Below are 27695 nucleotides of genomic sequence, written 5' to 3' on the forward strand. Positions count from 1 at the left end.
ACACTGAAGCACATAATAAATTTAATTAGAGGAGTTTCCTTAAAGCAATGTTTGGGCCAAACAGAAATATTGAGAAGTAATTTTCCTAATGATATAGCAGAAGTATTTTGGGACTGTAGCACAAGACTCTTGACTATTTTTCCGTCGCTGTCTGTCCTTCCATGGAATAAGAATTCCATAGCTTTATTAACCTTCTTCAATAAGTACCTTTCATGACAAGAACTATCATGAAGTATTATCAAAAGCAATTGGAATCACCAAACAGATGCTCATTAGGGACAAAAAAAGATCTAAATCTATTTCAATTGGTCCAGAGCTTAATACCTTTATTACTCTGTTTGTGACCCAGATAAGGTTTTATTATAGTGGATAAGTACTTCTAGCAAAAATTTTTTTTTTGTATGTTTGCTTGCCCATAGTTTACCTGTTCTGTAATTGTGAGTTGCCAATATTCTTTTAGCTGTATGCAGAAGATGTACTGAAGCAAGGAAATCTATATCTTCTTCTGCACTGAAATAAATCCTTCTGAACATTTAATTCAAACAAAAGTAAACTCAAATTAAAGGGCAAAGAAACTGAAGCTCCAAAACCTATTAGCAAATAATAAAAAGATCAATGGATACATTTTTAAAGGTTGAAAATAAATTGAAGTTACAGACTGTGTAAGGTTAGCATCTATTCTGGATGAATGTGTAGTTCCATTGACTCATTTGAAACTGAAATTCCTCCAGTTAAGCTGATATTTAAAAGTTGTGTGTATATATCTGTGTCTCGAACAAGAGGAAATGCTTGGAAAGTCTGAATTCTTGTCTAAGGATGACTTTAAGCATACTTTTTTTCCTAGGACTACTTCCTAATGTTATGAAACAGGACACAAATATAATTTAGCTGTGTATAAACATGTACAGGGCTATACTTCAAAAGTCTTGTGAACAATTACTTTGAAAGGTAGGCTTCCCTTTAAACTGTGCTCTTGCCACATAGTTCTCTTAACTGCTATTAAGACATGCTTTAGGCATTGTGCCTTTCACTTATAGCGGGCTGTGAGTATATTGTTGAATCTATTTCCTATATCAGTGTTTCTGTGAGAAACAGGAGTGACTGACCTAGGAGGAAGGTTACATTAATACTTCTCATACCCCAGTTACCAGATTCCACCATAGAGTGGCACAATACTGCATGGTACTGGCTTTGTCTTATGTAGAAATACACTCTATAGCTAAATGATCATCATCACTGAAGAAAAAAAACCAAAGCAGTAAATGACAGCCGTTTTGCAGACAAAGAATTCCCTACTGCAAGGCTGTAGTCATTGAGAAAGTAAGAGATTCTGTCTGGACTGCTTCTGGTACAGTATTGCAGTAAATCTCCATGAAAAGCTGTAGAGAGGAAAAGGGGATTTTGTATTAAAGAAAACTGGTTTTTTTCGTTCTCATTCATCTACACATTCTCTTTTACTCATGTATTAGGGAGTGCTACAATATATGTCCACATAGTCTAGGTAGGAACTTGGAGTGACACTAGCAAACACCTAGCATGTCTTTTTCATGGCTTTTGGATTATTCCTAATGCTGAGGCCTGGATGTGATGTTTTCATCCTAAAAAAGTTGACAGTAGCTGTAATTTTTTTTTCCTTCATCCCATCCCACCTTCAGGAGTCATTAGGAAGTGCTGCTGATTCGTTCACTGTTTTGTTTTGGTTTCTTTTTCTCTTGCTGCAGTTCATTTGGATTTTTTTCCTTGTTTTCTTAGCATTTTTTTACCATGGCCAGGTTTCTTGAGAATAAGCTGTGATCTTAGTATCTTGATATTGTCAACAACTGTCATTCTTTTATGCCTTCTTATCCTTTCTTACAATGTTTTTATACCCTTACCTTCTATTCACATTTTATTTATACTACGTTTTCATTACAAGCCTCCACAATTTGTTACTGGAAAGAAGATCTCATAGCAACAAAGAAATTACAGACTTTAATCTGTGGCTCCTATTGCAAAGCATGTGTCTTCAGACTGCTTTTATTTACGTATGCTTAGAGTGATTTGGATGCTTAGAACAATTTCTTGTAGCAAAATCTTATCAAAGAATAGTATGGTTCATATGGCCTTCCCTGGGGTGCAGTGGAAAAGAGAACAAAACACACATTTGTGTGAAAAGTGTTATGCTAATGAAGGCAGTCTAAGAGGTGAAAGAAACTTGATTCAAACACTGTATTCTTGCAAATGTAATATGGGCTCCAAGAGAGCTAGAGCTTTCCTTTATTATGATGGTAAAATTGTATCTTAAATATTTCCAACATCACAAAAGCAAGGCTGGACTTCACTATTTTAGGGCTAAAATTCTGTGTTGTAAAGTTCAGAAAATGGTAATATTTGTAACAAGAAAAGATAGCGGCAATATTAATGCATATTGAAATTGGTTAGTATTTTGCCTTTGACTATACTTAGAGAAAGTCTAGATGAAGTGATTTTTTTGTCTATAAATCCAGAAGATCACAGAATGTGTCACACTGATATAGTCTTTTTTAGGAAAGGCTAGGTATTTTTGCAAGGGATCCCTTGTAAACCTTTCCTAATGATTGTACTGAACATAATACACACCTAGACTGGTATTTTTGTAAGGGATCCCTTGTAAACCTTTCCTAATGATTGTCCTCCTTTGCTGCTGGCAGTGGTGATTTGTCTGTTCTCTCAAATGTCAGTTACCCAAAGATAAAGGAAGGACATGAGCAGCAGGTATGTAATCTTCTCTTTATCTCTCCTTCAATATTTCAGGAGTTTTACTTTAAATGTGGAGCACACCCAACTGCTGACAGTGAAACATCTGTGGCTTTGAACCTCATTACAACAAACAGTCGCTGTATCACATGTATAACATGCACAGATATTAGGTAAGTACAACAAATACTGTCAGAGATGTACAGTCTCAGTGCTTCGCAGTACTTATAACTTCCAAAGAGCCTCTTTCTCTTTGTTCATTTTCCTTTTTAAAGGCTGGGTTTTTTTCCCTGGTAACATGGTGAAAAATGGGTCATATTTTCAGGTGTGCTATTTGTTTTGCTGGTAAAATTGCAGTTCATATTTTTGTACCTTAGTCATATTGCACGTGGAAATCTGACTGCTTAAGCTACAACTAAAACCTGGAGTGCTCAAGATAGTGGCATAAATGTGTAGATACTTTCTGCTAATATGTATTCAAAGGAAAGAGCTGGATTTTTGAGGGGGACAGAATGTTCCTGAAGAAATTAACTTCTTGGTGTGTGCTCTGTAAATCAAAGTAAAATGCATCTGTTCTCATGTTTGTGTTTACTGTAGTTTGAAATGCTGTAATCCATCTTTGCATGTGGTATTTGGGCACATACATTCAAGAATATCCATTTACTTGCAAATGCATAGATTAAAAACCAATTGCCCGAAAAGGACAGCTACCACTGTAGTGAAGAATTAACTGAAACACATTTGTCTACTGATTAGGAGATATTTTATGTGAAAGTGTAAAGCAAATTGAGAAATGGTAGTTGTTGGTCAAAAGAGAGAAATTGGAAAGGACACTTGAACTCTGTACTGATTCATATAGTATGTCTTCTGGAAAGAGCTGCTCTTGGAAGCATCCTTTCTGGTATATTTTCAAACTGGCTCCTGGGTACAGATTAAAAAAAACCCAAGTATTGGTCTTTGTCAAATTGGTACATCAGCATTTTGCAGCAAGGGTGCAGACTCAGCCACTCAAAAGTGGCTGGTTCTCCTGTCCCTTCTAAAAATTCACTGGGCAAGAGGGATGATTTGGCTTACTGAAGTGCAGACCCCTAGTGTGTGTCTGTACTGCTAAATACAAGAGGGCCAGTGGCTGATCCCTGATCCCAAGCCAGATGGAAATGACTGACAGATGTCCTGCACAGAATTGTGTAACCTAGTGCTTTGTCATAGCCAGCTTGGGTTAACTGTGAAGCTGAAACCCAAAGGCTCATTGTTGAAACTAGAACTGCCGTGAAAGTATACTTTTTATCCTAGCAGCAAGACGGAATGGAAAAGGGTTATTCGTGTCCCAGTATTTCCTGTGTAGGGCTCAGGAAGCATCAGAAGACCTAACTGAACTACATGAAGTACCACAAAGGGGTAAAACTTGCTGAATAGCTGAGCTTTTTGGGATAAACAGCACCTATCTCTGGGACCTGTGTCCACCAGGATTATCAAGAACTCTAAGTATTTCTAGACTGCAGGAAAAGTTGTCTGTCCCTGAGAATTTACTGTGTTTTTGTTAAGGTCTCTTCCTAATAAAAAAAAAAAAAAAAAAAAAAAAAAAACAGAACAACCATAAAAAAAGAAAAGAAAAAGAAAAATTAAGGAAAAAAACTTGTCTAAAATCCCCTTTCTGGGTAACATTAAAAGAAGCATAATATAAGAAATTTTTTCTGTTTCATCATGTCAAAATATTGATACACATTTCTATGATAACTCTAAATTTTTGAGAATGTATCCATGCATTAAATTCTGATTATCTTTCAGAAGTTAGATTTTTTTTTTTAAAGCCATAAAAGCCTACCATGCACTTTTGTGTAATACTAGACATTTGTAGGTGATACCAAAACTCAAGATACTATTTTATTTTTTGTATGGCAAATTCTGAAAGTTGTTAAAATAGAATTTCACATGTATCTTTGGGTGGGTGAAATAATTTTCCAATTAAAGCTGTGCAAGAAATTGGTTTAGTTTCTGATTTTGTCTTTTACAAATTGCAGGGATGGTCAAATGTAAGTCTTTGACCATCGGAAAGAGCAAGAGATCACACAATGGAAACATTTATCAGTTATGAAAAGGACATTGTAAAATCTTGGGCTACTTTAAAAATCTCCATTGAGGTTTTTTGAGTTTCTAATTCCTTTCTCTAACCTAACATTCTTTTAATATTTGCATATAATTCCAAGAAATTACAGAAATAGCCATAATGTTTTTACTTCAGTTAAATATTTAGGTGATTGTACTGGCAATTACTTTCTAATATGCTTATGCAGTTGAAAAGTAGCATTGAGGGCACTCTGCAGTTTAGAGTAGTTTGTGAAACCTACCTTCATCCTTCTGTAGCATTCATGTGAAAAAGAGGATTAACTGTGTTCCGTACATTAGCTATTGCTTTATATTAGCTTCACTATAGTAATAAGAGATTTTTGTGTGTTCTTCGAAGATTTTTCTTCCTTTTTTTTCTGAAAAAAACCCCAAACCAACAAGACACCAAACAGGAAAATATGACAATGAGGTACTATTTGCATTTTTCTTAAGTATTTTTGTTTGCAGCAACATATGCCGTATCTCTAGGTGTTTTCATCGATATATCATTGACAGTCCACCACAGGCAGAGCAATTAAATTCCAAGATTCTTGGCACAGTCTTTGTATGGCTTTAGCAAGGTTAGCAAAGCTCCTTAAATTCTTATTTAAAACAGTATTGTACACTGTTGTATAGTAAAAATACAAAGTGGAAGCAATGTTGGTCTATTGCCAGTTTTTTATTCTCAAGTTTACATTAGATACACTTAGTTTGTCTTAGGTTTATATTTTAAATAAATATTTTCATGCAGGTCTGGCCACCAGAGTGAAATAGTTGAAAGCCAAACACCCTTGTAGGGCTATGCTAAATCCACAGGCAGTATTCTATGTAGTGTAATGCCTTCCAATGCATTCTGCTTATCTACGGCGGAGTTAGTGTGAATTGGCAGCCTTTATGCATTTATTTTTTGCTGTAGCATTCAAGGTGATGGTTTGCTATTCTGTGTCTTTGAAGAAGCTTTAATAGGTTGAGCAAATGGCTGAAAGTTGAAACAAATACTAAAACTCTGCAATCCTCGAGGGAAGATCTGCTTTTGTCAACTGTTTCCAGTAGAAATAACATCAAAAGGGGTTAGGAGGACCCCAGGGTACCCATAAATCAGGCTCAGGAATAACAGCAGTTTTAAGCAGTGTAAAAATAAAATGTGGAGAACAGAAATGCCTCACGTCATCTTTCACAAACTCGGTAGGGTACAATTCCTAAAGGCACCATTATTTTTAGCTTTCAGCAGATACAGATAAGTGTAAAAGATATATAGGACATACTGTCACTTAATAGGTAGAAAGAATTCTCCAGAAGGAGAAGTATTTGGTGGTGTTATCAATTTTTTTTTCTAATCTAATAAATCCCTGCTTCATAGTCTTGAACAAAGGAATATTTTGCTTTTTTAAACAATGAAATCTTTTATATGTTTTTCTCCTATTTGAACTTTCAAATACTGGAGTTGGAAGCAAGAACTTCTGCTAGAGGTGATAGTGTGCATATGCTAGTTATTCTTCAAGGGTAACTGTGATGTCATGGCTTTGTCATAGTTCTTTTCTGGCAAATCAATTCAATGTGATCACATTAGAATCCATGGGCAGGAGAGTAATGGAGAAGGTCAGTACTTAGAAGGAAAAAAGTGAATGTACTATAGGAAGTCCTGTTGGAAATTCAATGGGCATCTCTCTTCTCCTTCAGACAATAAAGAATAAATGGCTGCATTTGACTGCAAATAACAGTGTGTTAATCTGGTTTGGGTGGGATTACTTTGGGCCTCCTAAGCTTCTCACTAGACCTTAAACAGCCATCTTTTTCAGTCTTTTTTTTTTTTTTTCCTGAAGTAAAAGTACAAGTTAGAAATTTTTTCCCTCCAGCAGCAGTTAGTGACATTCTCCCATCACGCCTGCTTGCTCATTTCCTCGATTGTAGAGTTAGGATTGAGACTGATGAGTTGTTTGGTTTTTTTTATGGGGTGGTGTCCCTACATTGGTAAGGGATAGAATTGTTTGCTTCTCAACAAATACATATGTGAATGATTTTCTGTTGTGGCTTTTACCTATGGATTTTATATGCCAAAAGAAGACAATCTCCCCAAGTTTATTATGAAGATCAGGGTTTTTCTAATTTTGTATTTTGATCTTTATGATGTTATTGTTGATACAGGTGTTCCATGTTACTTATCGACCTACATGTTGTACTGTATTGTGCATTAATGTTCTTTCTACATTGCATTGAAGTAAAATATTTCTTCAGTTACAGTTTAAAATATTGTTTAAAGACACCTGAAATAATTTGCCTTACCTTTCTTTCTTCTTGTAAAAGATATATGGTATTAATGCAATCTGAGTTCCAAAAAAAAAAAACAAACTGGAAAGAGTATCAGAAGAGGAGTACAGCAGTGACTATGACAAGAAATAAATGAGGTAGAAGGTCAGCCACGGTATTTAAAACCTTTACATTACAAATAATTCCAGAATCTTTAGTTGGTTATTGGAATCTAATGCTACAGCTGAAGAGACAGTTTGCAAAATTCAGTTTTTGATAGAGAGCCACCAATTAGCTCAATTGGTTAGAGCATGGTGCTAATGCCACTGTTGTGGGCTTCATCCCCTACAGGCCATTCACATAAAAGTTGGACTTAATGATCCTTGTGAGTCTCTTCCAACTCAGAATATTCTGTGATTTGTTTGAGAGCTGTTCACATTTGCTAAGTGAAAAAGCTGTGCTACAAATTTGCTTCAGGTCACTTTTGCTGTTATTTGAAGAGAGTTTTACCAAGGACCTTCTGTTGTTTTCTAAGATGAAAATACAGACCATGTCCATTAAAAGACATTACCCATGTGATGTTTTCAGAAGAAAAAATAGCACCTTATTTTAGCCTTATACTTGCTATTTCTCTTTGTTTCTGGGGCATAGGATCCTAAATTTACCCCTTGGGCCATTATAATCCAAACAAGTTATTAAATCTATATTTAGCTATTCTTTTTTTGAAGTACTTTTTCCCCTCTCGGTGACCTATCTTGATAATGTGGTCTCTGCTCCAAATCTCTGTCTGTTAAATTCTGTTGTCCTTATAGACCTTGAGTAGCTCAAAGAGGAGTGGAAAAAGATTGCGCTAAGAATTAAATCTACTTTGTCTAAGCACTATGACCATCAGGGACAATGTCTGCTGCTTTATTCCCTAATGTTTCTTAAATTAATGAGATTTCTTAAGAATCACTTATTTAAAGTAGGAAATTAGATATAAAACTAAGAACTGTTACTAATTGATTTAGAGATTTTTTTTTTTCTTTTCCCCTATAAGGTAAGCTATAGAATACTCTTGTTACAGCGGTAATATTTGAGTTCTGATACAAGCAAAACCTTGCAGAGAAAACCTTTTGCTGAGACTTCTGTTGGTCTTTTGAAAAGTGAACCAAGTCTAATAATGCCAGTAAGTGACCTTCATTTCCTCTGAGATGCACACTGTGGACTTCAGACTTAAAGACTTGTACCATGGGCTGCTGGAAGATATGCCTTTTGCATGAAATTCAGTTGCCTTAACCTTTCTCTTGAATTAGAATCACTAGTATTCAGCAGCCCCCTATGGCAATGACAGGACAGCAGTGCAGTTCTTACTGCTTTGTCTCTGAATCTGGTAAGATCTGCACTGCAACTGCATCTCAGTGAGACAGCTTCCAGCTTCAACACATCTGGGAAGAGTACATTGGCAAAGCTATTGCACTGTCACATTGTACATATCCTTTGCCAGCAGGGGACAAGTGATGATTTTATGCAACCTCACTTGTTTCCTTTGCTGAACAATAAAGCATGAATTCCCCTTCATCTGGGAGAAAAAAAGCCTGTCTACTTTTCCTTCTTTATGATGCAGAGGTTTTTTTCTATGTTATTCCTTTGCTTGGCATATATGTTAGTGTACAGTTGACAGAAAGGACAATTGGAAGGGAATGTTTTAACTGCCTGCTGATTTTTTTTTTTTTTTTTTTTTTTTTTTTTTTTTTTTTTTACATTTGCTCATGTGTTTGTGAACTTAAATATAACTGCATGTGGTATGTCTATGCATGTTTGAAACAGCCATGGGTGAGAATTTTTATGTCATGAATCACAAGTGAATTTCATTTCTAATTTGAATTTATTTTAATAATGTGCATCTCCTGATCCACGTGGGATGAATTTCATTTTGTATTTGACATTTCACCTGAAGCCTACAGATTGCAGAACATTATCAATAGGCTCTCTATTATATGTTGTATTTTCTCTGCCATTCTAATCTATGGCATGATTAATACAGTGAGCTGTTTTTGTAGACCTCTTCACTTACATATTTTATTCATGTTGCAAGACACAAAGACTTAAAAGTTTAAATGGTTTTGGATTAATCAGTAGTTTTAGTGTCAGGTATCCAAGTGTAACATATCCAAGATTTCATGAACCTCACTTCCAAAATATTCTGAGGAAACCTGAGTATGAATACTTGCATATAACCAATGAAAAATGATAGCTAATGAACGTAATTTTGCTCAAGTATTGTTAATTTAAATGTTAAAGTTAGAATTTATTTGCAATGTCCAAGAAAAGCAGAGTAGCAAATGTTTCTGAAATGTTATTCTAAGAGACTCATTTGAAACTTGCAAGCTCACAGTTTCTCTCTTGCAAAGACTTGCAAGCCTTCTTCTCTCATAGGTGTTTGCAGGTTCAGGTGTCTGGGACTTTCTTTTCTTTCTTTTTAGAATTAATTGCTTAACACAGAAGGCAAAGCATTTTCATCTCTGGTTAGTTTTGCTTCAGGCAAGGTTACTAATAGCTGAATATTTGCACCATCTGGTAGCAGTGTAGTGACCTATGAGAATTGTTATTGGAGGCCACAACCCAATTGTTTTTGGAGAGATATCTTATTGCAAAGGCACCATCACAGGTGCTACTAATTAGCAAGCCTCATCATTTCAGCAGAGACCTGAGGTCTAAAGGAACAAGGTGAACAAATTGCAGAGATCTTCCTTTCAGGTCTCAGCTGAGGCATCATGGGAAGGGTTTGGGGAGGACCTTCAGCTGTTGCTCTCTGCTGAGCAGCCGGTGGTTTGGCTCATCCTGCACTTCAGTAAACTGAGAGCTGCTGCACCCTTGCCTTCTGTTGTCTCTGACTTTCTTTTATCATATTTTATAAGTTTGCAACAATAAGGAATTGAATTTGAGTATGTGACAAATGAAGAAAATTTTACAAAATCAAGTGCAACAATGAGAAGTCTGCCCTATAAAAAAATTCAATGCATTAATATTTTTAATGAATTGACACTTAGCAACTAACATTTGATGTGTCATTAAATGAATCACTGATGGAAGATGGGAGACAGATAAACATTCTTTGGAAACAAATTTAGAGTAGTAACATGCCTTTGTGTGAAAATTGCTTTCAAATATAGTTCAGGCAAAGCATTGTATTTTGATTGTGTGTATACACACAAAAATATCTGTACACATATGAATTGATAGCGTGTGTGAAAAAAAGTAATGTTTTTTAAACTTATATGTATTAATTTATTTCTCTAAGAAGCTGATTTTGTGAAAAATATGCTATGCTTACCATTCCACACACACTTATGTACTATTTCTACTGTATCAGGGCAGATTTGAAATCTAACACATCCCTGACAGTCCGTAGAATCAAATGAGGAGTGTACTTGATAGATAATGCCAGCTTTTCTAGCCATGACCCCCTCACAGCCACTCTCCTACTTGGGGGCAGAACGACTCTCTCCTGATAAATTGAACAGCAGCAGAAAAATTCATTTTTCTGCTTAACTGAAAGAACTTATCAAAGGTGTGAAGGAATCATGGTATGGAGTGTCTTGGCTCATTTTTTACAGTTATATATATAGTTTTGTACATATAGGTTTAGATGACTTTTGATGTATGTAAGTGTTTTTCAAACAGCCGCTGCTAGGAGTGTTTGAAACAATTACAATTGAATTTTATTTCTGCAATGAATTGGTTTAAGTAATGGGCATTTCTAATGTCACATGAGAGACAGTACATCTTCTCAATTTAATTTGCCCAATTTCAGTTTTGTCCAAATTGTCTTTTTTAAATTCTTTATTTTCAGAGTCAGAGAGAGAATGATTATATGTAGAAGAGAAACTATTTTATTTGCTACAAAGGAGTATCTATTTAATTGTATTTCATTTTGAGAAATTCATTTTTAGTTTATACTCATCAACTTTTGTTTAAAAAAAGAAGTGCATTCCACTAGGACAAAAGAAAATGTGAAGATACAGAGAACTCGATGAATAGAAAAGTATGCACAGAGTGTAGGCTGTTATTGAAGCAAAAGTCAAATAAAAATAAGTAAATTCCTAAACGCTCCTATGAAGGGTATCTAAAAATGATGAATGCTAGGTCCATTAAAGGCTAATTTTTGGAAGATTACTTTGTTAGACAATTTTTTGATATGGAAGAAACAGAGCTCCTAAATCTATTTCTGACAGAATGTCTTAAGGAGTAATTTGTTAGCATTTACATTGATAATTGAGTAATTCTTTTAGGATGCTGTGCCTTGGATAAAATCTTATAGAAAAAATTTAACTGTAGTTTTAGATACACAGAAATATAAATGTTCTGTATATTTAGCTTTATGAAGCTCTATATAGAAAAAAGTTACATGGGCGTTTACTTTCCATTACAATTTATATTTTCTAGGTTATTTTTGAGTCATAAAAGATCATTTCAAGCTCATTGACATCTGCTATAGCAGTATTGTCAAACTCTGATCATTATAATTTAGCAAGAATTGGAAAGCGGGCAAGGAAGGGAAAGGATTTGTGAAAGACGTGGTTGGCTTTTACAGCACAGAGAAACAAGAGTGAAAATATCCAAGAAATAATGAAGCTGCCCAGCAGCAAAAAAACTAAATATGCACACAACAGAAAAATTTAATCTGCAGGAACTTAGGAAAAATTGAAAGTAGCGGTACTGGACGAATGTACCAGGACGTAATTTCTGAAACCAAATACATGAAGGACTATTAATAAGGCAGAGAACCTGTCATAATATATAGAGAACTTTATTAAATGTTACTTGACACTTCATAGAGTCACTTAATGATCTAATATGGAACAATGACTCTTATCCTGGATAATGTCTTGGAGAGCCATTCTGTTCCTCAGTCAAATAGCTCCATAGGAATTGTTATCAGATTTCAAAAATGCCTGATTCAAATAAACATTTTGATGGAATTTGATGGCAAGTGTTTACACACTGCTTTCAATAGATGTCTGGGGCAAAGTACTACTCTCAAATTCTATAATCTTACTTTTGATGTGTATCACATTCAGGGGCATATGGGTACAAAATGTTGCGAAAGCAAGGGATGGATTCAGGAATATGTTGGAGAAATATGTTCATTTGTATACATATAATAGATAGGGACACTTACTGCTTTATTTCTCTCTAAACCATGGTGTATAATGAATTGTCATAGCAGTGTACTGACTGACGTCAATATAAGGAAAATATTTCACATATTTGCTGTTGACAGTTTGCAGTGAGCATGCAAAGCTCTTGGTGCATTACAGTCTTGATGGAACTGTAATGGAATTTTATAATTAGAATTACTTTTTTCTTTTTAACTTAGCAGCTCATGATCATTGATAGCTCTCTTCCCTCTTAATTTCTTGAATGTTGTTAAAGGTTGCTTCTGAAGGCGAGATAGTTTCTGAAGACAGTCTTAGAAAGAGTCTGTTATTTATTTTGTTCTGTAAGAGAAACCACTAGGGTTCTAAATTTTTCAGATCTTCAGAGAATTGCCTTCTTCCCCCAGATGAATGTATTTGTATAAATTTTTATTTAGTAAACTTAACTATATGTTTACTTTAAAACAGCAATTTAAAACCAGTAAATTATTGCAATAACAGTATCATTGTTGTATAATGATAAATTATAGTAAAAATGTTAGTGTAAATTGTGCTGTGATGCACTAGGTTCTTTATCAACTAAGTTACCAGCACAATTAATTTTTCCTTATAAAGGGAAAATACAGGGCAGGGTCAGACAGGGACATAGAGAGTAAATTCAGTCCCATAGCGGTAAATAGACAAAATTCAAGTTAAATTGTTAATACATAATTGTTATGAACTTTGGTGAAAAAAGATGCTGATTTGCAGTGTGGTTTGAAAATGACAAGAAATAAATCATAATCAAAATCAATCAAAATCTCTTAAGTTCAGTCAATATCTGTGACATGTTAAGGGAGCTGTGTGCAGACATTTGAAAATGGATCAAAATGTACACAGTTAAGGAAATAATAATTTTCCCAGTACAAGTTTGTAAATGGTAGTGATACTGCACTGGCATGTCAATATAAGAATACTGCAAGAAAAGTGGCACCAATAAAACCACATTTTAATATTTGTACAAACTCCTATGCTAAGACTTGTATTTTCACTTGACATGTTTGTTTTAGTTTTTGTTAAAGTAATTCCATATCACTGTGCACTGAAATGCAGTAAGCAGGATGAAAACAAGTACATTTGTCCATCAAAAGTGATTTTTTTTTCATAATATTTCTCCAGTTACACTGACACACCTTTCTCTTGCAGAGAAAATAAGTCTTAGAGGTGATCTCTAAAGATTGACTGTGACTGTGGTTGGACATGCTCCTGAAAGAGTTCATTGTTGGTGAAAAGTGATTAAAATAGTAGAGAAAATGTGCTTTGCTAGATAGCAAGATAAGGGGAAAATGATGCCTGTTCTACTGAAGACGTGAGTTAGCATAAGTGTTGCTTGTTTGTGCAGAGATTTCTGAGTTTTTCTACAGCAGCAAACTTTTACAAAACCCTCCTCTCAGTCACTTTCAGTTTTGTTTCCCTTTAAGGGTACATACTCCGACGTGTTTGTTAAGTAAAATGGAACTTTGATTAATTTTTCATACATACTTATGTATAATACATATGTTTATATATACACATTATTATGTATATGTACTTGTTTCTTTCTTTTTTTTCCCTTTCTTCTCTATAAGCAGTCATCAGTTATTTGAAGTGCATTACATTTACAAATGTTTTCCCCCCACACTATTCTTATTTCACTTTGTGCAGGAGACAAATCTGCCCGTATTTGTCGTGAAAGTAGGAACCAGACAGTGCTCTTTTGGCATGCAAATTTCATTTGCATTTTGCAAATTCCTCTTTCTTCTTTTTTTGTTTGAAGCAACAAAGAGAACAGTCATAGCACTTTCCATAAGGTATGTTCTCTGTACCCACTAAATGCAATGTCAGCCAAACAGCTGCCAAGAAAAGCAGGACCAGCCCACCGGTATACACAGTGCAGGAGAGACGACTGCACTCAGAGATGTCACCTCTAGGAATCTGGCCAGCCTCTTTGGAAATAGGCTAATGTCTATCTTGAACTGTACTCAAGAGCAAGACTATGCCTTCGGTCCCTGGGGATTCTCTAACCTTGCTGGTGTTTATTGGATTTCCTGACAAAAGAAGTTACATTTATTCACTTTTGCTATATGTGCTTCAAAAGGTGTCAGAGCATGTGCTCGTCAGAAAGCATGTGGTGAGAGTGATGCTGCAATATGGTTCAGTCTGGTTATATAAATATAAAACAGCTTCAGAAAGTCATTTATTCAGTTCAGTGCATTTGTAATTTAATTTTGTTTTTAGAGTGAAATACCAAAATGAGAGAAAAAGCATTTTAAAGACCCTCATCATTGAGATTTTGAAAAATAGCTCTTTTTCTGTTGTGTCCTTCAAATAAATCTATAATTTCAGTCAAAACAGTCATTATTGTTTTGTGAGGACATATTTATGCACGTATCTGCTAAAGTAATTGCAATTAAAAAGACACTTCTCTCAGCTTGACCCTTTAGACTTTGATTCTGCCAACAGTTTGTGGGTTTGGGTATTTTTTTATTATATAAAGTGTTTGCAGGTTAGGACTTGTGTACTGCATAACTGCAGATCATTTTCACATAAATAGAACTATGACTTTTCCAGAAATAAGTGTCTTCTACGGATGCACAGCCTGTCCCTCTTGCATTCAGCTGTGACCTTGAAAACTGATTAACAAAATTGTACTCTAAGGGATGCAAGGCTTCACATAAAGCGAGTGAAGCATGTACAGGCCCTTGAGGGGTGCTTAGAGTATCTCATAGACTCTAATGGCAATTCCTTTCTCTTTTAATGCTATCAGGTGATTCTGGCTTGAGGCAATCTGTAGTACTTCTCTCTTTATTTAATTTTTGTGCCACAGATTTTATGAATTATCTTATTACAACCTCTTTTTCATGTTTTAAAGACAAAGTGCTTTATATGTCTGGTGTGCTGTGTCTTCTTCAGCTACTCAGATATTTTGGGTTGTTTTATTGATTTTACAAGGCATAAACTTTGGCACAGTAAGAAGATGAAAAGTTAAGTAGAAGTATGATTACTTAAACCTGAAAACAAAGTGGTACTTGTGAAGAGCATGCAGAGTGCCCTGGATTTAAGAACTCATTTCCTTCAACGATTAGGACTATTTGAAAATACACCATTTGCTGCATTCCCAAAAGTAGCACATTTATTGTTGTTTAGTAACATTGGCAAGCTGTGAAAACCTGGTTTCAAAGTTAATTTATTAATTAATTAAAGGTTTGTAAATTATTGTACTTTTGACTTTCTAACTCTCTGCATTTGTATTTGAATTATGTTTTGGTTAGTGAAACACCACCTTCTCGAAGTCTGAGGATTGAGAAATAAAATGCAATTTAATACATTCTATACATCCCTCTCAATCTTGATGCCAGTTCTGGTGTCTTTAAAGTCCAATTTGTATTTCATGAACAGGGATGTCAGGTACTGTTTTAACAAGTCATTAAACTAGAAGAAGACATTAAAATGAATTTTGCTGGTGATAAGAACAGAGGCAAGACTGAATCTGGTCTTAAACATCTCTAATGTGCCAAGGTACAGACGTATGAAATGTAGCGTTCCCCCCACCCCTGCTTTTTGTGTTCCTTGTTAAAAAAACTCAGTACCAAAATAGGAGATTTTTGTTGGTTTTTGTCTCTCAAAGTTAATGCATTCTTGTTTCTGAAGCTAGAAAGAGTGGGGAGAATATACAGATATTGTTTAGTGTGCTACAAGTGCTGTACACCTATGAGAGGTGATGGCTTCACATGCCCCTGGGGCAGTGTGGCCACTTGGCAACTTCTGCTCTGGTTGTAATGCATTTCCCTATCCAGGACAAAGACATTGAATCTCCTGAGAAATTTTTTTCCTCTGATATCTTTCATTTAATAAAAAGTGTTGTTTATAATAGCAAGGAATAAAATATTTCTATAGAGGTGTCCTTATTGTGTTGATAGGGTCTCTATGGTGGTTTGAGTTTCTGCAGAACATTTAGAACCAAACTGTGACCTCATCTCAGTACACAGTTAAACCCATGTTTAGCCTGCTGCATCTGCATAATCCCTTCAAAACCAACAGGATATAAATGCAGGTGTATGTGCTTTGCTCAGTCAGAGCCTAGACTCATCCAGTCTAATCATTCTGCCCTTTCTGAATGATACCCTCACATCCAAGAACTAGTCAAGGAATGTCTTTAATGAGTCTCTCAGTGTGAGGTAGGATTTATAATGCTTTTTATCACAGGAAGCAGATCTAATAGTGAATATTCAGGGGGTTTTGGCTTTATTTTTGTGAGAATAAGACATTTCTGGAAATGTCTGCTGTCATGAGAATGAATATCACTGGAGAGAGCTCTTTTCTCAACCATTTGCTGTCTTTTCTGATTATCTGTGCTAATCTGTATGCATAAAAAAATGTATTTTATATTATTTATCTTTCACTTTGCTGTGTATCTTGATGCCTTGTAATGACCCCCTGTTTTCAGAGAGATATTTATGGTTTTGATCATATTGTCTGAGCCTTTCCTGTTTTCTAGAGAATGCATTATGCATATTTGCAGTTCGGATGGTATTTATCTAAGGGTTAAAGTATTAACACTAGTAATAAAACATGTTAAAAATATTTCTGATTAAAATGGTTACTTTTCTCAGCATGTTGAGCAATATTCTTGGCCTTTCAAGATATGTTACAAAAAAGTGAGCATTCCTTTGGATTCTAGTTGCTGATCAAGAAATACGATACTATTACTCTTTGTGTTCCTTTCCTTTTTTTCAGTTTATCTGTTCTTTTCCAAATGTATGAGTATGTTATTTTTTCTTTTTCTACAAGATTCATAAGATTGTATTAAGCTCCTAAAGAAGCCAGGGGAATATCCTTTGAATTCTTTTCTTCCCTTCTCTCTTTCCTTCTCCCTGCTGTGTTTAACAAATTCTGCAAAGATTTTTTTTTTTTTTAGTTGAAGGAAAAAAGGAAAGGGGGAAGAAAAAGAGAATGAAGGCTTTACATTAGATCTGCCAAGAATGTTCAAGAGGTCATTTTTGACACCAGCAAGCATCTTTACTTCATTATTTTATTTTAAAAGAAAATTCTTTTCTAATTGTTTATACAAGCAGTAAGCCATCATGTAGTTGAACTGTACAATAAGAAGATATTTTTACAATTCGGTATGAAGTGGATTGGGCAGTATTGCATTGACCTCAGTTTTAAGTACTAATGTTATGTAATAGTTTGTGACACTTGGGCAGAACATGCCATTAAAATGGCTATCTTAAAATTTTCCGCTTAGCATTTACTGATATCTGTCTTTTTGTTTCCCATATGCATGAGTGAAAAACATCCTACAGGTAAAAAGTTTTATTTTCAGAATTGGGTTGGGTTTTTTTTTTTAACATTCAGTTGCATTTTTAACATTACATGGCAGTTTTATTTATTTTATTTTAGCATGGTTTTTCCTACTGTGCATATAATCATATGCCAATGAAAGATTGATTCTGCAAAGCTGTGAGCACTCAAGTTCTAGAACAGGATGTTATTTAAACATATGCTTGACTTTGAACATGTGAGTAGTGGCTAAATACGCCAGCAGAAGAATGCTTATTCACGTTAGCTTTTTTTTTTTCAGTTTATCCCTTACAAATCTTTTGTTCTCTAATGGCTAGTCTTGTCAAGGTTAGGTCACAATATCTAAATTTTGAGAGCCCTGAACAAAGGCACACAGATACCATAGGAGGTGTTTGCAAAATCTCAGTAACTGTCTCAGGGTAACTGTCTGTCTCGAGGTGGATGAGTTTCAAGACCTGAGGCAGACAAAGAATTACCTTTTTAGTGGTAATAAAGAAGTTTAAAATACAAAACCGTTTTGGGAACTAAAAATTGGAACCTTCCTTCCTTGTTTGGTTATTGTAGGTTTTCTTGTGGATGTTTCTTTTTAAAAAAATAACTCTTGGTCTCCATACACTGTCATGTTTTTTTGATATTTCAACCTTCTTTGCTACTCTATGATGCTATGCTTTTCTTAAGTTTAATTAGGGTGGGGTAGCAGTGCCAGTTAGTACAATAAGCATGAGGTCAATGATTTGTAGGAAAAAATGGTTATTTAACTAACAGCAGAAACCAGAGAAGTAACAACTTGGTCTAGGCTCAGTTGCTGGTAGGTGAATTATTCTATAAGTATTGACATACAGTCCACTTTGTGCCTTGGATTTCTGAAAGGCTGCTTATGTTACTGGCATTGCAATAGCTGCCTGTGCAAAGTAAAATAAATAAATGAAGACTTTGCAAATTCAGACCTACACTAACATTTTTTGAGTGTTCAGTGCCTGTTGGCAAAAAAAATATCAGGGCCACAACAACAAAAATTTTTAAAAAATTTTGAACAGTATTGGAGAGCACAGATAGCAGGAACCACTGCACCTGTATGAGAATTCTTCAGGTACTTTGATACTGCTTGTGAAAACTGAGTCATTCAGTGGTTATGTGTTGAATATTGTGAGATGGAATGACTGCCTTTTGCACATTGTACAGTTGTTGTATACTGTGGCTTGACTGATGCTCTAAACATTCCAAACTTTTTATTGCAGAATGTTGTGCTATCTGGTTTGGGTCTGATTATGCCAGCTTCTTCCCTCATGTGCTGAAAGAAATATTGCAAGGTTTGCTTGCTTGCCACCTTCTAGGTTTGACTTGCAGCGCAGCAAAATGAGGAAGCCTACCTTTTCTTAACTGTGGGTCCTTGGTGAATTATAATTTTCCCATGCAGAACAGCTTCTTCTTTTTCCATGTTTTGCAGATGTGAGAAGTTTGTCTGCACGGTTACAATCATTATGTGCTTTTTTTCATTTATGTGACTTTGCTGTTTTGCTCTGCTACCGGAGTTAGCATAAAATTGGCATGACTTCACTGAATCAGCTAACATAGGTGGATTGCTGCTTGTAAATTGTTGCAAGAGGCAAGTAGCCAGCACAGCCAAGAATATGGTATATGTTCAGGTTCCAGAAAAATTTTTGGTTTTCAAATAAGGTTTGTCACTGTTAGAATTATTTCCTGGAGAAAATTAATATCTGGACAAAAGTTGTTAAACCAATCAATGTGTCCATAGAGCAGGATGCAAATAAGTGTTGTTCTCCCTGGCTTTAGAAGGTTTAAGGGATCTCTTCCCAGTGTGAGACTAGGAATAAAGTATCATATTTGGGTAAGAATGTTTCACTGCTGCCAGGGTGATTTTGATTCTGAGTTTAAAAGCCCGTGCAGAGTTCTATAGGGTTTTTTGGTTGAGGGTTTTTTTGTTGTTTTTTCTGTAAAAAGAGATATATATTTTCTGTATTTTGATATATTTTTACCAGGAAGTATTCAGAAAATATTTGTCTGAAAAACTGTGACTCCTTGGATAAAATTGCTTACAATTTCAGACAAAGAGATTAAAAAAAACAAAACAGTCAACACCACCATCCTTATGCACTCCAAGACAAAGAATTTTAAAGATAGTGGAAAGTTGTTTTCAATTATGTTTTTATATACAATTGACAGCTCATGGATTCAACACTGAGCAATCTAAAGAAAAATAAATTTCAGACCTTCGTAAGTTTTAATTCAAGTGATATTATTTTCCTTAGCCTGCTTCACTGTTAGCAAGTTCTTGATGCTTTGTTGCTTATGTATGCTTATGCTTGAGTATGTTCTCCCTGTCTCTGCCAAGTACCTACCTCTCCAACTCATTCTACCATGAAAGTCCTGACTTAATTTCTTCTTAGATCTGCAAGTTTTTCCTTTTTATAAGCCACACCAGAGCTCTAGTGTATTTTTATTTGATTGGCAACCTTCAGTTTTGTTTGTTTGAGCTAAAAAAAAAAAGGCAATTAGAAACTTTTATAGAGTGAAATATTTTATGTGCTGATTTTATGAGTGTAGCTTTATTGTCGTAATCTTAAATGGGGATGACATGAATTTTCTCTGCTGGGTGAGTTATTAACAACTTCTGAACTCCTGCCTTCAGAATAATCTTTTTTTGTTAAATTTTATTGTATTCTGTTTTTCTAAATCTCTTTTAATGATGCCTTCTAGGTAAAGAGATAATTTCATGGGAACTTCTGAAAACAGAGCTTTGTGGCAGAAGCTTCGCTTACTTTGTGACCTACATGTATATTTTGGCAATCAAGGTTGTTGAAGTACTTTTGCCTTTCAAGAGAGTAAAATAAATAATTCAGAAAGCATATTTTAACCGAATACCAAAGCAGAGATATATTTACCTTGGAATGTAAAGCCTTATTAAATTAAATGCCTAATAATTGAGTTTATAAAGTTGAAATTCTCATAGCTCTGGGATGCTGCAGCAGTGAAGGTAATGCTCACCAAGATACACCAGAAAAGCAGAACAAAAGTAGATTGGTCTCCTGCGACCATTTGTGTACTTCTTTACATTTTATCTGCACAGACCATTCTAGTGACCAGAATCACAGCCAGCTTAGTGCCAATTACAGAATTGTACCATTTGCTTTGTGCCATATTTATATCCCAAAAGTTATCTTTTCATAATTTCACATATACCAGGTGCTCAGAAAAAGGAAAAAAAAAAACCCAAACAGCAAACCAAAAACACCCACACACAAAAAGCTCCAAACAACAAAACTGTTAAGCTTATCAAGATTACCTTTCCAGTGTAAGATTTTGCTGTAAGAAAGCCCCTGAGGTTTTGTCTAGAGTAAATGACTTTTGAGAACAGGATCTATAGAATGTCCTATGGAAGTTTGTATTCTACATCTTTGTAGGTTTTACCTTGAAGAATTTTTTTTTCATTTTTTATCCTAAATTTGCTGGTACTCCATTTTACTTAATTGTTTCTTAGTAAACAATATGTAATTTAGTTGTTTCCAAATATCAGTTGCCTGAAGAAGGACTTATTTTGCAGTTGGCAATTCTCAGTCCCAAAACAACAGGCATGCTTTATTTTTAAACTATTGTCTGTTAATTTTTTATTCTTTATATCTCTCATTTACTCTACTTCTCTGGACTTGATTGAATTCTTTTTATTTCTTGTCATCCTAGACTTTGTTTCTCTATTTATTTTGTTTTCTTGTTTCTCTACATTTTATGTGAGCTTACATTGTTGGATTTGAACTAAGAGTAGAATGCTTTGAATCTAGAATTGCATCCCATTTGTGGTTTAGTTACTGTGTGGAGCTCTATTTACCCTCAGTGCATGAAAATTATTTCCATGTGAATCTCCTTTTGCGTGTAGCATTTGGATTTGGGGCTAAGCTTGACCAACTGTTACCTAACAACTTTAAAAAAAAAAAATTATTCATATTTCATTTGTTAGAGCCACAAAAATAATTTACTTTTCTCCAGTAAATATCTTCCTGAAGATTGTGCAGAGTCTGGCTTATCACTTTTTGGTACTTCATTACAATGGTACTTCACAAGAGCAAGGTTGATACTGGCCTCCTTTTCTTGACAGATACATTTGCTGACCAATATGGCAGGCCAAAATGCTAGAAGAGAGGTGTACTTGCACATCCAGTTGCACCTCCCGTGCCCTTTTCTTAAACAGTCATTTACTCTTTATTATGATGGGAAACAATAATGCGTTAACAAAACATAAGTACCTCAGATTAATCAGCTGCTTTGCAGGCAGACAATTCCTGAGTTCCCTGGGGTTTCTATCAGCAAATTGTCGTAATGATGCTGATTTGCACAGAGCTCTTGTTTCAGCTGTAAATACCTGAATTGATTACCCAAGAGCCCTGGTCTCAGTGTAGCATTGTTTTCCTTTGTTCTTTATTATGTTAGGTATCCTACATAGCAGGGGGCCTGTAACCATGGCAGAGTCACCTTGGGACTTCAAGTTTGGTAATCTAAATGAATTCTTTGTTACTGTAAATTACAAACAGAACAACAGCAGCCTGTTGCCACTTTTATAAATGTGTGGTTTACCTGCCAATGAAATTATGGTGAGGGATAGATCAAAGTGAATTAGGAATTGTCAAGTGAATTTGATTAGTCATTCTGAGCTTTAATTTTGTTCCTTTTTCTCCGATTTGTGACACAATAACAAAACTAATGGTTTTGCTTTCCTTATGGCAAAAGCTGTTGACCACACTAAAAATTGGTTTCAGACAATGCAGCATTGACAAGTGATTCTTTTATGTAGACCATCTTGATAGCACACCCAGTGATTTGTAGTGCCCATGGTGCACTTGTACGTGGTGAGGTGTGAGCTCTGTCTTGTGTACATCTGCAGCAGTGCTGGCTGTGCAACAGAAAGTGTCTGCTGTCTTCTCATTCTTGCAGTAGGACTACTCTACTCACCCATCTCTTTTTCCTTTTTCCTTCTAAAATGGGAATTTCTGATTCAGACTCACTTTAAAGTGGCTGAAATATTCCAAGAAGCTATCAACATTTCTTTCTTTCCATTTTTTGTTTCAGCCTGTAATTATCGCTTAGCAAATGAGACCTCTTTACCAGGTGGTGTCTCTTCACCGTAAAATCATCTCCGGTAATAAATTATCTACCAGACAAAGCAATTATTTACTACTGAATTCTCATGCCTAGAAAAGATCTGAAAACAGGCACTTTAAAAGAAATATTCCTATGAAGATCAGAGATGAGAATAAAGAAAACCCATCTACATTTGGTAGGGAGAGCCAAGTCTCACAAACAACTTTTTTATTGTGCTGACCCAGATGTGCAGATAGGTCATAAAGATATGTTATCCAAGGGGAACTCCTTCCAGGAGAAGCAATGCAAGACAGACATGAGAAATCAGAGGAACTGGGATAAAATAGCAGGAGTTTCCAGTTGCTTTTGTCCTTTTCTTGGTATACTCTGAGGCTAGAATTCATTTATCTTACAATGAATGGAATGAAAAAAGGAAACATTTTCATTACTCCTTGTTGCTGGTATTGTTTTTCCAAAGCATCTGAACAGTCTTATACATGCTTCCTAAAACCAAGAATCCCCTGAAATTAATTTTAATAAAACATGAATGATTCTGTGAGCGGTACATTACTCAACCCTGCAGCGATAAATTAAGGACACACACCCCAAGGGGAAATCCTGCCTAAAACAATCATGTTCCCACTGAGTAGAAGTCTGAGATACTGGAACACTGAAATTGTGAGAAATTAGATCCTGATTCTACAAGCATATGTTAGCAACAATACTGCAAGTAGTCTCCAGTGGCTTTAACTGGGTAACTGCTTATCGCTGCTATAGGAAGATGCACAGTCATGCCCTCTGTAGATATTTTTTCCAGACCCAGTCTCGGATGAATTACTGGCTTTTTTCAATGTAAATACTCATACACCTCCATTTCATGGACAAGTGAGGCAAGTCAGTTTGCCTCCTTATTTCTTAAAAGATTAATTTTAACCATCCTGAATGACAGGTCCCAAGTTTGTCCTCTAGATGTGCAAGGCTTTTGTGCTTGCTTTTGCCTGCCTGCAAAGTAAACAGTGGCAAGAGTTAGTAGTTAAGAGCATGCTGTGTTGTGTTATGCTTTATTTCGTTTTTTCAAATGCTTTGTGGTAGTTGACACAAACCAAACTACCATGCCAGATGAGCATTTAGTGCATCCATTTTATAGGCTAAAAAATTGTGTAACAGGAGCCAGAACCAACATATACAAATCTATGGGTTTGCAAGGGGGTGCTAAAGTAAGCAGCATGTGTTTGATAACTACTGAGCCCTTGAGGATCTTGTTTGCTCTCAAGGGGCCTAGAGATCTTCACAACATCAGATTATTTGTTAACAAAATGCTAATCCGCAGGCATTTCTACTAGTCTGGAGAATTTTTCCAACTGACACAGGGAATTGCAGAGTAGGGACAAAAGTCTTCTCTGGACTGCTGCTTCTGCTGGCAATCGGATTGAGGAACGCCTCCTGCCATGGTGCAGTGTGGGGATCCTGCAGTGGTGAGCTGGCAGGCAGCTGCAGGGCAGCTCCTGCAGGCGGCAGATGGCAAAGAGATCCAACCCAAGCTCTGGGCGAACTTCAGAATGCTCATTTTTGTCATCCCGCTTTAGTTTGGTACTTAGCTCCTCAAGAGAAATGTTGTCTGTGCCTCTGCCTTTGATTTTATCTACAACAGCAGTGTAACTCCCTGACTGAGGCATCTGGTTATTTCAAAACAACAAATGTTATTAACATGGAAGTTGTGCTGTTGTTTTCTTATATGCCTCTTGCGGCCAAGCAAGGACTAACATGAATTTAAAAACAAAACAAAAAAAATAAAAATCTAAGGGTGTTTAGTCCATCTGGATGCTCATAGAAGTTCTGTCTATGGCTTAAATATCAAGCAGCAGGAACAGAGAATGGAAAAAATATAACCCAAAATAACTCATTAAATGAAACTAGGTTTATTTCAGATGTATTTTCTGTAGCTGAATTACCTTTGTCAGGCTTTGGCCAGGATGGATCACAAGCACTTTTTCATCAGTGCCTTTTATTCCAGTAGTATCAACAATTGCTTGTTTTTCAAAAGGTGATACTGTTTTCGTAATTGTTACAGGCTTAGATATATATTTAGAGTCAAACTGGTTGTGTAGAAACAGGTTTCTAGGATTTCAATTCAAGAATAAAATATGGGATACATTACAGTGTTTGGACATCTTCCTCATGCTGTATCTTAGACAGAAATGTTTGGTCCAAATTCTTCTTGTAATTTTTCCAAGCTCCAGTGATAGGCAAGGATTAGTTTGGCCCATGAAGACTATATGAACTAAAAGACATTTTTACATGAGAAAACAAAAAAGTGACTATACCAGTTGAAAAATTACTTTGGTATTGGAAAACGGATTTTAGTACACTTTAAAAGTATATGTTTATTGAATTGCATTGGGAAGAAAAACATATTTTTAAAAGAAAAACAAGAGAAATTATTTATGTTGTTTATACTCTTTCAAAGAACTACATATCATATTGAAATGGAGGTCAGGGAGTTTGCTGTCCTACCAGGAAAGAAAACAATATTCTGAGAAGAAATCTCAAGTGACCATAGCATATGGGCTGTTCACCAGTGAGTGTGCCAGGTTAGGCTTGGCTGCCTACCCATTATCACGCTTGTTCTTGTATCTGCTGCATCAGTGGAGCTAGCTTCTCTGGCAGCCCACAGCTGAAGGGTTGTAAACAGCAGCACAAAGTCAGGAAGTTCTCTTAGACATGACTCTTTACCAATTAGTGTCTAAAAATACTCTTACTCCAACATGTCAGGATTTCAGGTGGTCAGATGCTGTTCCAATAACCATGGTGGATGAGACTGAGACAAGTCTTCAGGATAAGTTAGCAGATGGCAAAGGAAACAATTAACTTTTTAATCTTAATGAACTCAGAAGCCTTTTTGCTGAGGTGTGTCTGTTTGTTGGGGTTTTTGAGATAGCTGGTAGCACAGTGATGTTGTATCTTGTTAGGAGTTGGGGAGTTGAAGCTGCATGTGAGGCTTTAGGCTGCTGGAATCTCTGCTTGACAAAGAGGTTGGGTGCAAAATACTGCCGAGCTACTACAGCTGCAGTTGGCACACAGCATCCTCTACAGATACAGGCCAGTGTAGACCAAGGCAGAGTAACAAACTAGGAAGTCATTATGTCTGAGTTTATGAGGGTTTTCTGGCTTAGTTATGTGTCAAGGGTTCTGTGCCGTAATTGTTTCTTTCATTAACCATGAGGATCCATTTAATGCTTGTTTCCAGTTTTGTACCTTTTTAAGACTGCCTTTTTTATAGTTATCATTTTGTGTATGGGAGACACTAGCAAAAAAATAGAAGCCATCCCACCCATTTAAAAATCTTTCTAATAATGCTATAGTCAGTAAATGTTGAGATGTCTGCATTTTCCTGACCTTGCAGGTGGCAGAAATCTGCTGTGATACTAGATGTCAGGCTAAAATAAGAAATAGAGAGAGACATTATTAGGACACAAATTGTGTGTGTTTTTACTGCTAGAATTTAATTCAGAAATACACTGTGTAGGCTTGTTTGTGAGACTCCAGAGTCTATATTAGAATATTAAATTTTATACTTAAGATTTTCAGGCTTAAAACTGTTCTATTTTACACATACTTATGATCATGTTTGTGCTCTAAATCTGAAAGATTGAGAACTTTGTCTAAGATTATAAACTAACAATGTTAGAAGTTAAATGGCATCACCTGATTCTTCATTAGTGGGTGATATTTTCACTTTTTGCCAATTAAATAGATGCTGAAGAGATGTACTTTCCCTTCAGTTCATACGTGCTCATTGTGCTTCTTGCATCCTCACAAGCAGCTTCAAACTCTAATAATGTGGAAGCTGCAAATAGGTTTTGATGGTTTTAATTCTTAGGAGAAAAAGGAACACACTCTGAATTTCAAAAATGTAAATTGTATTTTCTAAAATATTCCTGATTCATATTGATCTCTAGAAAGTTTCATTTACAAAAAAAAAAAAAAGTGCAAACATTTTTGTTTATTTATAACTTATTTTTTCTCCAGCAAATCACAAACAAGCTTACACAAAATCAAATTTTATGCCTTCTTTGCTGCAGTCTGATCAAACTAACTTGCAGTGGAATTAATATGCTTAGTTCAGTACAACAGTACAAATACTTCTTTTGTTGGAAAGCTTCACATTCTTTTACTGGCATATTTATTTCAAATCTCTTACTTAATTGACAGATTACTTTGGTTTTTAATGCTATTAGCCATGCCTTTGCCTTTTACAATAGGAAGGTTAAGGCAATGTAAAAGAGTACAACAAATATGATACATGATCAAAGGTTACAGCCGCCCAGAGTAGATGAGGTGTCCATGGAACACTAAAAGATTAAAAGAGGGTAAAAGGCTAAGGAAGACCAGCTGGCCCTGTAACATATTACCATTCAGGGTGCATTACCACTAAATTGGGAAATGGGTTCTCAAACTGCAGGTTTCCAGGATGCTGCAGAGTTGAATGCATACCAAATGTGGTTACTTCAGCCTGGGTAAAGAGTAAGGGAACATGAACTGTTGAATGTTGTTGGCACTGTTAACAGCTATTTACTCTTTCTCTAGGGCATAGGTTAAGGATAGGGACAAAGCACAAAAATCAAGAGAAAGGAAATGGATAAAACCAACAGACTTTGGAGGGACTGTAATTCCCCATCAATTGCAAAGTAGGAATGACGTATCTCCTTTTCTTTTTTAAAAATTATTTATTTTATATGCATGCTATCAGAATAAACCTACATGACATGAACAGGGCTTTTTGACATTTACTGAGAAAGGATGATTCTCTCAGTTTTGAAGCAGAGATCTGTTGCTTTAATCCCTCTCTTTATCATGAACGTCTGTGTAACCTAAAGCCCATCTGTGGCCCACTGCCACAGGGTTATAAACAACGTCAGCAAGAGTTAAGAAAAAGATGATGCCCAAGTGTACAGTCTAGATCTAGAAAAGCTTGCATTCGTGTTCTCTTTCTGATACAGACTTCCTCTGTGACCTTCAAAAACTTTCTCTGTCTCATCTGAGGTGGAGGTCCCCATAAATAGAGTAGTACTG

General features: G+C 35.6%; 1 protein-coding gene across 1 annotated transcript in view; it reads left to right on the forward strand.

Moving 5' to 3' along the window:
* Positions 1 to 27695, forward strand: part of PARK2 (parkin RBR E3 ubiquitin protein ligase) — a gene marked incomplete at its 5' end in the record, with an annotated part of 569778 nt that overhangs the window by 210179 nt on the left and 331904 nt on the right. The window contains one exon of the mRNA XM_017746201.1: positions 2773 to 2888. Within this exon, the coding sequence (XP_017601690.1) occupies positions 2773 to 2888 (116 nt within the window). The remainder of the gene's footprint in view (positions 1 to 2772; positions 2889 to 27695) is intronic.

Source organism: Corvus brachyrhynchos, unplaced genomic scaffold (genome assembly GCF_000691975.1).
Source record: "Corvus brachyrhynchos isolate BGI_N302 unplaced genomic scaffold, ASM69197v1 scaffold70, whole genome shotgun sequence".
Lineage (NCBI taxonomy): Eukaryota > Metazoa > Chordata > Aves > Passeriformes > Corvidae > Corvus > Corvus brachyrhynchos.